At 35.7% G+C, this 15,293-nt stretch overlaps 1 protein-coding gene across 9 annotated transcripts in view; it reads right to left on the minus strand.

The window, feature by feature from the left end:
* JAK2 (Janus kinase 2) overlaps window positions 1-15,293 on the minus strand; it is a 91,912-nt gene that overhangs the window by 8,012 nt on the left and 68,607 nt on the right. For all 9 annotated transcript variants that reach the window (XM_035888750.1, XM_035888752.1, XM_035888749.1 and 6 more), the window contains 11 exons: window positions 14,958-15,144; window positions 13,416-13,543; window positions 12,755-12,889; window positions 11,147-11,234; window positions 9,005-9,132; window positions 8,062-8,200; window positions 6,591-6,742; window positions 5,396-5,546; window positions 4,565-4,701; window positions 3,173-3,362; window positions 2,112-2,236 (listed from right to left, as the gene is read on the minus strand). In XM_035888750.1, the coding sequence (XP_035744643.1) occupies window positions 2,112-2,236; window positions 3,173-3,362; window positions 4,565-4,701; window positions 5,396-5,546; window positions 6,591-6,742; window positions 8,062-8,200; window positions 9,005-9,132; window positions 11,147-11,234; window positions 12,755-12,889; window positions 13,416-13,543; window positions 14,958-15,144 (1,560 nt within the window). The remainder of the gene's footprint in view (window positions 1-2,111; window positions 2,237-3,172; window positions 3,363-4,564; window positions 4,702-5,395; window positions 5,547-6,590; window positions 6,743-8,061; window positions 8,201-9,004; window positions 9,133-11,146; window positions 11,235-12,754; window positions 12,890-13,415; window positions 13,544-14,957; window positions 15,145-15,293) is intronic.

The following is a 15,293-nucleotide window of genomic DNA, read 5'->3' on the forward strand; positions in this document are numbered from 1 at the left end:
CCCTTCTTACCAATACACATAATTCTTTTTGCTAACAATGAAACATGGAAGAAGCCTGTGTGCGTAATGGCATTACTAAAAAAGTATCTTGCTTACACAGTAATAAATGGTGGACAGAAGTCAACACTGTACAATGTCAAGAGATACCCGTGAAAGGATAACACAGGTGAAAGGAAACACAAAGCAAGCTGTCAGTTTCAGTTTCATAAAAAAGCACCTCACTCCTTCAACACAACTGAAAAGCAATGAATTATGCTAAGAGCATCACTGAACTCAAAAGTTTTGAGCATCAACGTTATACTATTAATGCCAAAAGATTTTTCTTTCTCTCTCATTTTTTAAAGCGAGAAACCTCAGAAATAGTTTGACTCCGAAGTCTAACCCTCCTCTCGTTACCTCCTAGCACCACTGGGTGGCATCGCTGTTTTCACGCATCCCATTCCAAACCCCTTCAAAACCGCCCTTTTCTTCATCACATGCTTATCCACTGCTATCTTGAAAAATACTCTAGACCTAGGTTTTTCACAGTTAGACATCTGGGTTCCCGATACACACTGCCTTATATAAATGCTGCAACTTTTTATTACTACTACATACTCCACTGAAAACAGTCCTGAAGTTTCTCTGATGGTAGTAGTTTTTCCTCTTAGCCTGGAAAATACCTACTCTGAGAGAGATACTTAATTGAAATCACACAAATTCTAAGTGGATATCATAATCCTGTGGTACTACTCTAACAATGGTGTTGAGTTTAATTATGTGATTTCAAATGGTTTTAGCATTAAAGTCGGGTTCTCCAGAAAGGACACCTGAAACACTTTAAGCATTAAGAGATGAACAAAAAAATTGATTCTTATTCTCTTCTAACAACCAGCATTAACAAAATGCAGGGCCAAAAGAGCAAAAAAGAACGTCCCAAAAATCATATGCACAAAAGTTAACTTCCTTATTTGCCCTTCTATTGTCATGACTCTTTAAAGTTGAATATAGAGCCCTTTTGCTTGCCACCAGACAAGCTGTACTGATGGCACAAGCTGCACCAGATGACAGCTGCACTATTTTGTATCTGCAGAAACATCACCACTAGCAAATGCCATCTCTGAAAATGCTGCTTTTCAAAGTATGAGATATGCACAAAACAATATCACCTTTAAGTCAGGAACCCTGTCCCAGTATAGTAGCAAGAAACCAAAACACAGCAAGCAAGCAAACACACCCAATCTTAACCCTCAGGTGTGGGCACGACTTCATTTCTCATACAATTGAGGGAAGAGCAGCAAGGCAGAGGGAGAAAAAGTCCAAAATAGGAGAGTGACAGAAATTCATAGCAGAAAAGAAATGTGAGATGCTGAAAAAGCAAGAGAAACAAAACACCTAAAGGGGTAAATGTGATCACCTAGAAGAAGAAAAATCCTTCAGATTCCATTTTCGTAATATTAAGTATGCACTACATTTTTAATTAAGTTGGTTTGAAGTAACAGAATGCTGCAGAGTAGAGTGAAATCTTAAAGTGTTCAATATAAACTCTGCTTTGCAGGTCATAGAGCAACAACAGTGCAAAGCAAGACACATGCACTATGTTCAGTACCAACCATTGAGACTAGCAAATAATTTATTACAGCTTTGTGCACATCTATGGCCTCTAGTTTTTCATACAGAAATCATGTATCTTTGCTCTTTCTGTTTTTATAGCTGAATGTCCAGGTTATGAAAAATCAGTTATAGTATGCCATGAACAGTTTGCCTGGGTGAGTACATTAAGTCCTGCAAAATTTTATTTCAGCTCTTACTAGGGAGAAGAGAGGTTTTAATTCTTCTGAACAAAATGTAAGCTAAGCAAACTATAAAATAAACAAAAATAAATTTATTATATTCTGCATCAGTCAGCAGATAGGTCAGTCTCAGCAGTGTTCAGATACTCAGAAGTTTGTGTGGTTCTTGAGTACATGAATATGCATTGCTACTTTTTTTAGGGTTATGGGGTGCTAGCAGCCCAACAGTATTACAAAAGATACACCAAAACAAGCAATGATGGTTGTTTTGACACAAATGACACAAGATCAAAGAGACAAAAATTTGTTGAAAAATATCAAGCATCTGAAGTTTCCCACCTTGCATATCTGAGATGCATACAGCAGAAGCTTCTTGTGGTCCAGCCTCTCCTTGTGTTTCTGCAGATAATCTCGTAAACTTCCATATGGTAAGTATTCCATAATTAATCTTAGATTCCTACGACCTTTTACAACAACAACAAAAAATACACTTAGTTTTTCTGTCATTTTCCAATAAGTTTTGAAATATAAATAATTACAAATGTCTGTGAATGAAAGTAATAGAAGATAGTCTTAATATAAAAACCCTAATTGTACTACATGCACAACACTATGCAATTTTTTATGTATTAGTTAACTGCATTTGTTCAGAAAATGCCACTTATTTAAACACAACAATAATGTGGATATGCTTGATATACAAAGCATCACTAATCAAGATTACCTCATTGAAGCCTTAGCTACTATTGCTAAAGCAAAGCAAAAGTGCCACATGTGTACCTGTGTTTATATAATTCCTCCTCATTGCTGAGAAGAAACTCAGAATGGCAACTGACATCAACTGGTCAGCAATTTTACCATCTTTAAAAATTTAGAAAAATATTGGGTTCAAAATCAGACTTTTTACAGCAAGATCCTGAGCAGAACCCACATTTTCATTCATCAACTTCAACAGTATCAACAATTCACTCAAACACACTTGTTTCTAAAACTTTTTCCTGTCTAGTGTTTTACTCTATAGGCTGTACAAGAATTGGTAATGTCCACTCTGGGACATTACACTTAGCAAAACCCAACAGTTACAAAATGGTTGCATTTTCCCACTTAAGCCCAAATTCTATTCTAGTAAGACTTCTATGCTTTAAAATAAAGAAACTGGGTAACTAGTCAAAATAGTACTTTCTCTAAATCAATCAGATTATGCGATGAGCTGTCTGAACATAATGCCCACCTTGCATTGAGAAGTAGTATATGACAGACACTATTTCCTTTGATTTGTACTGTCCAAATCCTGGTAAACTTAGGGCAGGTCAGTGACTTTGACAGTCACACACCTCTCTGAACTTCTCAGTGTGCATACTTAGGTGTACACCTGAAGGTGTATTCAATATAGCACATACCTGCACTGTAGCATACTCCTTTGTATTTAACAATGTTATCATGCTGCAGAGATTTAAGTATTTCAATTTCTCTTTCAAAGTCCCGAAGGTGCTCCTCTGTGCTGTGTTGCAGCTTCTTCACAGCCACCACCTCTCCAGTGTTATCCTGCAGTGGGTCATACCGGCACATCTCAACACTGCCAAAATTTCCCTAGATCACAAATGGAAATACGTGAATTAAAAGCAAGTCCACATTATTATCTCTTTCTTAGAGGTTGTTCATACTGCCTCAGTGCTCACTGTATTAGCATTTAAGTTACCACAATTAATTAAGTGAAATGCCACAAAACCTCCCTGAGAGAAAAAGAGTGCAGGATCACAGGTTACTATAAGAATAAGAAACATGTTCCATGAAAGGAAGCAAACAGCATGGGAAGAAATAAGGTCAAGGAGAGGGGGTGATGTCCATTCATTTTCTCCCCCTTCTTCACAAATTTCCATGTGCATTTCCAAACTGTCAGTGGCATACTCGTTTTCCTGCATTTCCAAGCCTCCTTCATGTAGGATCCTCTTGGCCCTTAATTCTCCTCTGTTTCTTGGTGGTTCTTCCCCCATTTGTTTTAATGTTCTACCTTCTTCCCTTTCTCTGTTTATGGTTTCTTGATCTTCATTTAGGCAGTCATCACCTACTACTCTATTCCTCTCCCTATGCTATGCTACACTACCATTTACAGTCAACAACCAACCATTTGCAAATAGAAGCAGTTCTGCTACTTTGCTTTCAGGTTTGCTTTCACTAGTATTTGGAGTCAAAGCAATATACAGCTATCATGTCAATAAAAACCAGAAAACAGCAAGGAACCATTCTGGAAAAATGGTACTTGGCAAAGATCTGCCAGCTGCATTTGGTCATCTGTCTATGCATGCTTTCACACAGCCAGGCTGCAATGACTTGCAAAATTACTAACCAAATGCTGATTTCCAAAGCCTAAGGAATTCAAGGCCTACATATATCTCAAAGGCATTACTGAATTTAAGGACTGCATATTCAGACTACTCAGAATATGCATGCATAAAAAACCCAACCCCACTAGTTCTACACAAGACTGCTACCAATTAGAATCAAAAAAAAAAAAAAAAAGATTATATCAGGTGCAGTTCTGAATTACTGAAAAAGATTTTAGCTTTTCAGTGTGACTGGATTAATTGTAGAGGTCAGGTATCTTTCTTCTATCTAACAATATAGTGAAACTGAAATAAGATCTAAAAAGAACTGCTGTGGTCAGGTATGACTGAAATTACTAATTTCTGTGACAGAAGTTTCAATGTAAATAATGTATATGGGGTCATTAGAAAAATAACTGAAAGAGATAGTTCTTTCCTAGGCAATTGTAGAATTTTGACACATCCTACCTTGCCAAGTTGCTGTAAAAACTTAAGGTGTCTTTCTTCAAACTGTGTTGGGTCCCGATCTTCAAAAGCGCCAGAAAATCCAAGTGCTCCAATTCTCATATTTGGCAACATATCGCTTTCTGTCAATAGCTCGTAATCTGGGGTGTAGGAGGACGAAGCAAAAAGAGAAATAAAACAGGAGGCACAGAGAAGTGAATAGGAGAATGAAGAAACTTATTACAATCATGTCATGTTCTACCTTCGCTTGGCATACCCCAAGCTCAGTAGAAGATTAACAACCACCTTAATTTTTATATAGTAAATTGCGGTCAAAGACAAAGATGTATTACAAAACAGCCAAATGATTTGCCTTGACTCACAGAAGTCTTGCTTTAATTTGTCAATTTTCTTTTCTGCAGGACTATTGTACTTCAAATTTAGCAGCTGTTGTGCAACAACAACACTACTGTAGAGAGAAGAAATGTAAACTTCACAAAGGCTGGTGATAACATGAGTCTTCCACTTGGAAAAAAGATAGATACCTATTTATTTTATTGAGAGAAAAGACACACACAAAGCTAACATACTTGTTTAAGAGACTAGAATGTTTTGGATAGACATGAATCAAACCAGAAAACTGCTTTTAATGATGAAGCTAACGTTTAACATGTTTTGGTTCAGAACAAACTAAAAAGCACTAACACAGTGTCCTTACGAACTTAAGATTTCCAGGGCTGCTTTGGAGAGTGGTTGTGGGTTAATATACCAAAAAGGAAGGTGCCATATGAAAATGAACCAATAGGAATCACGGTTCTTTTTGCCTAGTGCATTCTTCTTGTATCACAGACTCACCTGGAGTGAACAAACTATTCAAGTCACGTATAATTGCTCTAAATGAAGGCCTGAAATCTGGCTCATAATCCATACAGTTGTTTATAAGGTTTGCTAGTTCTGTCCAGTTGGGGGCAGGAAGCTGGTGCCTATCTTCATAAAACTGTAGTTTCTGGAATTAAATAGGTAAAAGCCATTTTAATATACAACCATGAAGAGTTGCAGAAGCCTTAACATTCTCACCAGAGCAGCCAAAAAATACAGCTCTCGATCTAGACTTGTTATCTCATCAAACAGATATCTGACCAATCTATGTCAAAAGCCAAGGCTGACAATGTAGCAAGAGTGGCATAATTTATAGAGTAATCAGTTCAGAAGTTCCCAGTCGGTTACTGGTGGAAGTTAAGAAAATAAAGAAAAATAATGAGAAGGAGGGTGTCTCCTTTATCGCTAATTTCATAAAACTTAATTGGATGGGTCCAGCAGAAAATTCTACCCACCTTTGAGCTGGCTGAGCTCCTCCAGTGGTAAAAAAAAACTTCACGAGTATTATGAAAGAATGTACAGGATAGGAGAGTAACTTCTGAAATACCTAGATATCTATAAGCTAGGTCTAGGTAGACCTTGGAGCTTATTTTAAGAGATGACTACAACACCTGAGAACTCAGATCAGTCTTTGTGAGAAGGTAATGGTCCATGTATAAAAAAATAACACTACAAATGTTCTTGCAGCATAGTAAAGGAAATAATCTTCTTGCTTCCAACTAAGGAAGCAAACATATAAGAAATAATATTTTTATGAAATGCGTTGCCCCTAGTTCAGACAAAGTTAACATTTCTGGTTTAGCTAAAAACCTGTCTGCAACACACAAAGTCTTACAGTATTTAACATGTTCAATTAGTAGAATAATGCCAATTAAAAATCAATGTACATTATTAGGAATACTTTTTGTATAAAGTGATATACTGTTGTAACAAAGCAACAGAAACATGAACAAGAAAATACTGGCAACGTTGTACTTAACACAATAAACAATCAAAACAAACATAAATACAAACCTCAAATCATCACTTCTCCTCATTATCTACCAATAAGTGTCCTTTTCCTGCAGTGGCCACACCAATTTACATGCTGATATAGTTAGAACAGCAGATGTTTTACATTAGAAGTGTCCAAAGAACTGTTATGACTGCAGGCAGATCCAGTAATACTTACTCTTGAAGAATCCAGTGCACTCAGAGGTTTGTCTCCTCCACTGCAGATTTCCCACAAAGTAGTACCAAAACTCCATTTGTCTGTGGCCAGGCTTAATTGTTTGGGATTCTCAATACATTCAGGTGGAACCCATGGTATTCTCTCAAGAAGAACTGTGCAATCACACAAAGGAAACGTCATGTTAAGATGAGTAATAAGGCCAGAAATTCTACAACATATTTGATTCAGTAAAAACTACTTTAGTATACATAGGTATTTCATTCTGTAATGTGTTTTTAATACCTTTCCAAGTTTTTGTTCCTGCCTAAAAAAAGCTACAGAACATGTAGAAAAATAATGTTGATGAATCAGAGTGGAGGATCATTAGTTTTACTGTAAAATAGGCCTAATGTTATAAAACTGCCTTAACATCATTTCTACATTATATTTCTTGCTCTGACTTCTGTATTTCCCACAACGTTACCAAGATTTAGTAGCGACCACAAAGGAACTAGCTGCCAAAGAGTAAGAAGTACTTTGCTAGTGGTTGGCCCATTATGGCACAGCAAAATGCACCACAGCAGGGAATTTCTTACTATTTGATTTTTAAATTTTTGATACTGATTGTAGTAGCAAGTTAAAAGATCGTATTGTATTGATGTAGATTGAGAGCTCCTTAAAATGAGATCTTTTAAGATTAATGTAGGCTTCTCATTTAAAAAGCGAGAGTTTAAACAGTTTATTGGAAAATAATGACACTGCATTGCTTATAGTCTCTTAGACATGTTATTTCTTTTGGCACATAAAAAATTAGCACGTATAAAGTGTGTTAATTTTTCCAAAATTATTAAAAAGAGTAGATAAAGAATAGTAAGGTTACTTCAGTTTTGTTAGCTTAACAACCTTGCACACATTTTCATTTCTTTTCATTTAATTAATTTTGTAGTTTATAAAACATTACAACAGCCTCAATGGCAGATGGCAATGCAGTATTTTTAGCATGATCAAGAGGCTTCAGGCTTTCAGGAAGAAATGCACTGAAGATGATTTTTAACTGCCAGGCAGCATTTTCAAAAGTGCGTTTACTTTCAGCTCTGAAAGCTTCTCCAAGCTATAAAATACAACAATTTAATCTTGATCAATAAAGGATACTAAGTCCAGCAGCTACCTGCAGATGCAACAGACTTAACTCATGGTACATTACAGCATACTAATAGTACTACCAGTGGAAAAAAAGTTGAAAATGAGAACAGCAGGAAAAAAACCCTCACACAATGGAGAATGGTGGCTTTATTTCCTGTAGCTATTTGCTGATAAAGAAGATACACTCAAAACTGCTGACTAGGACTGCAGATATTATTTTAAAGTGACGGATGAAGGAACTTACTATAACAGAAGTACCTTAGATGGTGGTCAGAAAAACAAAAAAACCCCACCCACCTCATTTTTCAAGTCAGAAACATTAAAGCAGAAAGCTGATACAAGAACTCACTGTCTCTTGGCAAAACTGTAATACTGATGCCAGGATCACTTAGTTTTATAAACGGAAGGTTTCCAGACTTCCTGTCTTCCTCTCTGATAAGCAAGATATTTTTTGCACAGACATTCCCATGAACAAGGCCTTTATCCTCCTATGAACAGAAAAGCATCTTTTACATACTGGCAAAAATCTCACAGTTGAAGAGGTATTTAAAAAACAGTACTTTACAGCATGAGGAAAACATCAAAGGGAATAACAATCATAGATTAAGCTGATCAAATCACAGACATTTCATCAGTTGCTCTCAGAGTTGCGATTTCTAGCCAATTTTCATTTATTTTAATTATCTACCTAAAGTTTTGAGTTTAAAACTATTTGACATACGTTAACTCAGAATGATACTGATCAGTGTGGTATGTTTAAAATTAATATGAGAACATTTAAATTCTGTTGAAGGGAAGATTCATCTAGTTGCATATCCTGTCTCCAATAATGGTCTTAATGTTGAATTAAACAGACCGTAACATTGGGACCTAATACACAATGAGAATGTACTAGCAGTTTGAACAGTATAATGTTTTCCCCTTCCAGTGGTTAACTACTAACACTACCAAGAAATAGCTCATGCTCAGCATCATGATCCGAGGCGGGAAAAAACAGGAAAGGAATTATTCGGGGTGGGGGAGGGGGTCGGAATTTTATAGTGGATATGTGTTTTTATTTCATGCTAGAACATTAAGCATTAAAAGAGAATGGGAAAATCAATTACACTTTGTGCAGACACAGAGGTCTGTCCTTTGCTATCCACTAACTATCTGGTAATCTGGTGTATGCCCAGCCTATTTTCAAATACCCTCCAGAGTTTCCAGAAGTAGGGTAACAGCTCAGCCATTTCAGTATTAGCCTGCAACACTTGAATTCAGCCATTAACAAAACTGAAGAATAAACTACTTACCAGAAAATGCATGGCTAATGCCAACTGTTTGGCTACTTCCAGCTTCCACAAGATATTGATAACATTTTTGTTCTTTTTCAAATATGTGTCCAAGGATCCAAATTTTACATATTCTTGTACAAGGATGTCTGATTTAAAATAGTAAAGAAGAGTAACAATTAAAACCAACTACAAGCAATGGAATTCCAGGACAGAGTCATTACTCTAGTACTACCCATGACATCTCAGTATTGCCACAAATATTCTGTGTTCTTTATACTTCTTCAGGGTGTAGAAGTTTGCCTAATTTCTTCTTAAATGCAAAATTACTAGATTTAATAGGATTTTTACAGAATAGGTTTCCACCTTAGCAAACCCAGTGAGCAACCTTCTACCCTCCCTTGAAAGGCACAATAAATAACTTCTGGTAAAGCATAGTAGTGTACAGCAATATCAATGTGCTGAGTCGAATAACATACAAGTCATTCACTTCGTACTTGTTTACAATCTATGTTCTTTGTGAAAAATACGATGTTTCACTGACAAAAGATGGTCTTCTTGAAAACAGACTATTATTCGCACTAAAAAAAAAAATTTATGAGATATGCCTCCGTGCAGTCATCCAGGGAATAACCCAAGAAACAAGATCCATTTCACAGTATTGCAGTCTTCACCAGTTTCAGTACAATGATTTCAAACTGCATGACTAAACTCTTCCCTTCAGCTGCAAGATGCTCACATTGCAGTGCTTCTCATTTAGACTCTAAAGACAGTGTAAACTACTGGTATTAACAAATAAACTGATTTTTATAACAAATTCATTTTATAGACAGCAAACTTTACAGTTATGTTAAGGAATTTTCATCAAATCTGTACATCAAGTATGTAACCCACAGAAAAAAAACAAACCAGCCTCTCCATGTTTCTTAGTAACTGCCTCTTACTAAACTGTAATAAGTCTCTTGCCTTCAGAAATCAAACTGTCTATAGAGTGCAACTGTGATCTAAAGGAGAAATGAGTAACCATACACATCTTTAGGTATTTTTTAAAATTATACACTCGATCTACCCAAAATTTTGTATACAGTCCTCATGCATGGTACAATGAATAAACTAGAAAAACCACTCATGGGCGTTTTTGCAAAGAAACTGGTGCAACAAGTTCTTGGGCAAACATGGTGCTGTGCCTTTTCCAGCCTCCTAAAAGAAGCAACTCCTAACACAGAATCCACCCTCCCTTTTGAAAATTCCACCTCTCTTAATGCAGGCATACATAATATGCTTATACAGGTAATATAAAATGCTTCCTTTTGTTACAAATTTCTAATCACCGGAAAAAAAAAATGGTCTTAGGGCAAACTGACATTTCTGCCCAAAGACTGAATGAAAGAGGAGAAACTGCCACAGGAAGACCGAGCAGCATATATTCAAACATGGCACATGTAAGCATATGACAACCATCCAAAATTAAGATTTCATTAGAAGATGTTCTAAATGTCTTTCAGGTGTTCTTAAAAAGCCTTATTAGTAAACAGTCACAATGCAGTAAGCTAAACTGAAACCACATTCTACTTCTGTAGACCATGCAAAGATTTTACTTTCTTTAACATTTTGTAGTGCTTTTGTTGAAATAATGGAACCTCATGTTTTCAGAATGGGATCTCTAAACCAAACTTCCCAAAGCTGTATTTGTGATCGCAAAGTCAGCACGTGGGTGGGAAAGGGCAGCAGTTTCTGTGTCTCCAATCACAGTAAACGAAGATTTTCTTGGGTAGCCAAGCACTTCCCTTTCTAGCTACCCACAGTTGATACATTGTAGGGGTGCAATTTTTCTGGCATTTCAAAAGGTCATTTCAGAAGCTCATCAAAACTTTTCAGAAGTGAGATTTTGATATAGAACAGATGTTACTGAGTCATTTACAGAGGTTACTAGTCACAATAACTGTATTTACACAATTTTTGCCATTTTCTTTGTTATCACCATATTAACGAGTTCTCAGACACCACCACGAATACTACTGCAATGTGAACATGTATTGGGTGTCCAGCTAGTGTGAGAGGTCGTTTTGTTTTGTTTCTTTCCCCTGCTTTATCCAGAAACAATAGCACTCTAATGACACCTGCATAAAATTAGTAAAAAAAAGGTCATTAATTTCTACTTACTCTCCTCTCCACATACGCAGACTCCGTAATTTAACACCAAATGTTTGTAAGAAAGCTGGCTCATCATACTTGCTGCCTCAAAGAAGGACTTTGAGGAAGGGGGGAGAGAGACAGATCGAGAGAGAATAAATACCAGTGAAAACAAACCCCCAAAACATTACATGATTTCTAATAATTTATTAAAACCATGTGCATTTTTAAAAACATTTCAACTTCTATCTCATTGCAAAGACCCTGTGTAACATTTTTTTAATAACTGATAATCCACATTCCAGAGAGATTAGCAATCTCTTTCTGCAGGCAGGTGTATCTCCACATTTTAAAAAGAATCTTTTCTTCCATGTCAGTTAGCTAAGTAAACTAAACAGGAGACAAATTCATGATGCACTATTCACCTTCCAATTCATTCTTTCATAATGCACTATTCAGTTTCCAACTTATTTCTTCATAGTACATTATTAAGTTAAAATGCAAGTAGTATTATATCACTCATCCACTACTGCAAGACCTTACCTAGCATTGTCAGGGAGGTTTCAGGTGCTTTTATTTCTTTAGTAATTTTTTTTATTCTCTTCAGTGGCATCTCCAACTACACTTGCTTGTGTACTGATGGTTCACCCAACAAAACAAGGTCAAAATTAGCACATTTTCCTTTAGGTGACTCTATTTGTGCTTCTGTAATCTAAGTCCTTTTAACAATTGATTTTCACTTAACTTTAGAATGTAAGTATATCACCCATCTTATTAAAATTAAAATATGGGTTGTTCCTTTACTGTTTTCAATTGTCCAAAATGTATGACTACATTGCTTGTGAATATTAGCTATCCGAAACGCCTTTTCCTTTTTGCTTGCATTTTTGTAAAGATTTGTCTTAAGTAATTGAAAAGTTCAGTAAACAATGGACTGGTTCTCTTACATCGTCAAAATAAGCAATAATCATCCATATAAAGTTACAGTAATATATTAAGCACTATCACATCTTGATGAAGTCTTTAAAATTAAATTCTCACATACACAATCTTGGGCTCAATTACATTACCAGTGTATTAGTTTTTGCAGAAAGGCATTTCAGATTTGCTCACAGCTTCACTCAAACAGTGAAAAGTCTAAGTGAATACAGATGATTCTACATATGGCAAGTGTTTCTCCTACATAAATACTTCTGATTTTTTATGACTTGATGTGAAACGTTGATTTTACTGGAGAATAAGTATGACTCCAAAACACTGAAGATAGTCTACCAAAAGAAATTAATTTTCCATAAGTATTGGTCCCTCATCTGTACATAACGAATTTACCAGTAAAGGTTAATTCTGTGGCCATATCACCTCTCTTGCGGTACGTGGATCACACAAAGAAACTGTTCTCTGCCCCTCAGTGGGTACCTCTGAATTCTCTGATGGATGGTGGGGAGAGGGGAAATAAAGTACATAGGTGTACTTCCCAAAGCCAATCTCAAATCCATCCTCCCAGTGTCACAAGGCCAACAATGAGCTTGGTTCAACATACAACCCTCTACCATATAATAAATACTCACTTACTGTAAGAAATTTAATGTTCAATAGGGCATGGACAAACATTATATAGCAGTCCACAATCAAACCAACCTCAGAGTAGTTTCTGTGCACTTTATCCAGCACCTTTAAAAGAACTTCAGTTTGATGGAGCTGGCCATAGTCTCCCACTTCTGTCCTTACACCTTTGAAAATCTTGGTAAACGTGCCCTGTCCAAGACTCTCCTCCTAAAAGGCAGGAATGGAACAGATGGGAAAAAGTCAGAAATCTCTGCCTGTTTTGCAAAAGATCTCTTAGACAACCACCCTAAGTATGCATATGCAAATCTTTATGACTAGCACACCCTCTGGAGTCAGACGGAGGGGACAAGCAAGCAACTATATCAGAAACAGCTTAAACATTTGCTTATTTTTTATTGACTCCCTAAGGATCTCAGAAATTAACTTGCTGGAAGAACCAGACAGGAAGGAATTACTGTTATTAAGATGTATTTAGACATCTATAGAAATAAAAAAAACCACAACTGCTATTGCTGTCAAAAGGACACTTATTTAAAAAAAAAAAAAAACAAAACCAACACAACTATTTGTATTAATGGAAAATTAAGAAAAAAAATATTTTATCTCAAAAGTCTAAGGAAAGAATACAGCAAAATCTCCTAGCTCAAATAAGGCTCTTGTAAACATATAATGAGTTTTTTCATACTTAATTAAACTAACCATCTGCAGTGGAAGAAGCGACTAATGGACTTACGAATATCAAGTCCTCATTCCGGATTTTGTGAAAGACCATCTGGTTGACATTATTGTGCCTCTGTAACGTAGGTGATGAAGGTACATCAGAAACACTATTGCTTCTGAAGACTAGGAGATTTGATTTATCTGGGAGAAGAAAAACAAAGTAAATTTGTAAACTATGAAACTAAGCCAATATTACTCAGAAGGATTATTAATGAGAAGCTGTTAATCCAACAAAAAGAAGACACCACATTGAGATCAGTTTATTCAAAAAGCCACACAGTATTTCATTAAACAAATGCAAAGTCTGATTTTTTCTGATCAGCAAAGACATTTAGGTTCACTCAGGTATTTTATGTTTCTTAAGTACTCCTACTTTTGAAAACATTCTGGAACATTCCTGCCTCCTTTCACATTTTAACTTCTGCTGTATTTGTAGTAATAATCATGGACAGAAAAAGGGGATGTAAGTCACCTTCTTCTTTTATATTATGAAGTAATTCTGTTAAAAACGTGCATATCCTCCTAACGCCTCTTTAAAGCTTTCATATACTTTTGCCTTGGCGGCACTTTAGTGATCCTCACTGCCTTATGTTTATCAGAGTAATTGTTCTTGAAATTCTTTTGAAAAAAGGCTCTCCACAAAGTAGAGCAGGTCTGTTAATAAAACTAAAGCCAATAGGCACATATTTGTGGGTATACGTGTATATGCATATGCAATTATATTAATTCAATGATTTATAATTCTGATGCATATATATTTTTTTTTAATTAGATGGAAATAAGGTTACAAAACTATTCTGTAATGGGCATATGTATTTACTTGTCAAATCTTTTCTAAGCTTTTGAATCCATTGGCTAATTTCAATCAAATTTGAGAGAGGTAAAAGTGTTATCAAATAGACTGTTCTCTCAAGTTTTTGTTTAAATAGGGGCTTGAATAGAGACAAATACTAACTAATATTAACTGTAAGTAGTAGTACTACTTATAATAAGCAAAAAGAGCAGACTTTATCAGAATTCATAAAGGAGAAAGATAGAAAATCAAAGCTAGGCAAAAACCTGTAACGTAAATTCAAGAAAAATCTACTCCTCACGCAGAAGCTCTATTCTGTGTATATTTTTCAGTGTTGAAGTTGAAATAGCACTGCAGGCTTGGCATAACTCAGCTAAGATGTCAACAAATAACGCAAGGAATTCACTGGCATTGTTGGTTCCTTTGCTTATGGAGCTATCCTCAGTAAGAAATGATAAATTTAGTATCTCTTTCCTTCTCAAGACATGCTGCTGCTTACAATCCACTGCAATTAAGAAACCAGTTTGCCTTCTAATCATGAAACTGGCTACCATGATTCTCTCTGTAAGACCATCTTATAACCAAGTAAAATTTGACAATTTGACTGAAAGCTATGACTAAGAAGATGAACAAATAGGTCAGTGAAATTTAACACCCCCCCAACCATATATATCTACCCTCTTGAGAGTCATTTAACGTTAACTTATTTTTAAATCTTTAACATAAAGTTGGAAATCCTTCTGCTCAGAAATAATCTCTTACCTTTTGGTTTTGGAGGACAGCATTTGATGAACTGGAAAATTATGCTGTCTGAACGGACAGTTTCTGTCTGGTAACAGGTCAACAGATCCTTAAGATTACCAAAACTTCTCTTGGTTCCACTAAGATTATATTCTCCATTTTCATTCTTTGTAATTAAGCAGTGTTTATAATCAGTGGTATTCTCACGCTGCAGAGATTTTTTTCCATTAAAAATAAAATTGATCAATATTTAGTGTTTAAAAACTTATTTAAAAATGTAGCACTCTACTAATTAAAGAAAGAATGCTTCAGCAAAATATTACCCTGATTTGTTATTTTGTTCTCACTGTGTAATAT

Source organism: Egretta garzetta, unplaced genomic scaffold, assembly GCF_000687185.1.
Source record: "Egretta garzetta isolate BGI_Z169 unplaced genomic scaffold, ASM68718v1 scaffold831, whole genome shotgun sequence".
In the NCBI taxonomy this organism is placed as follows: domain Eukaryota; kingdom Metazoa; phylum Chordata; class Aves; order Pelecaniformes; family Ardeidae; genus Egretta; species Egretta garzetta.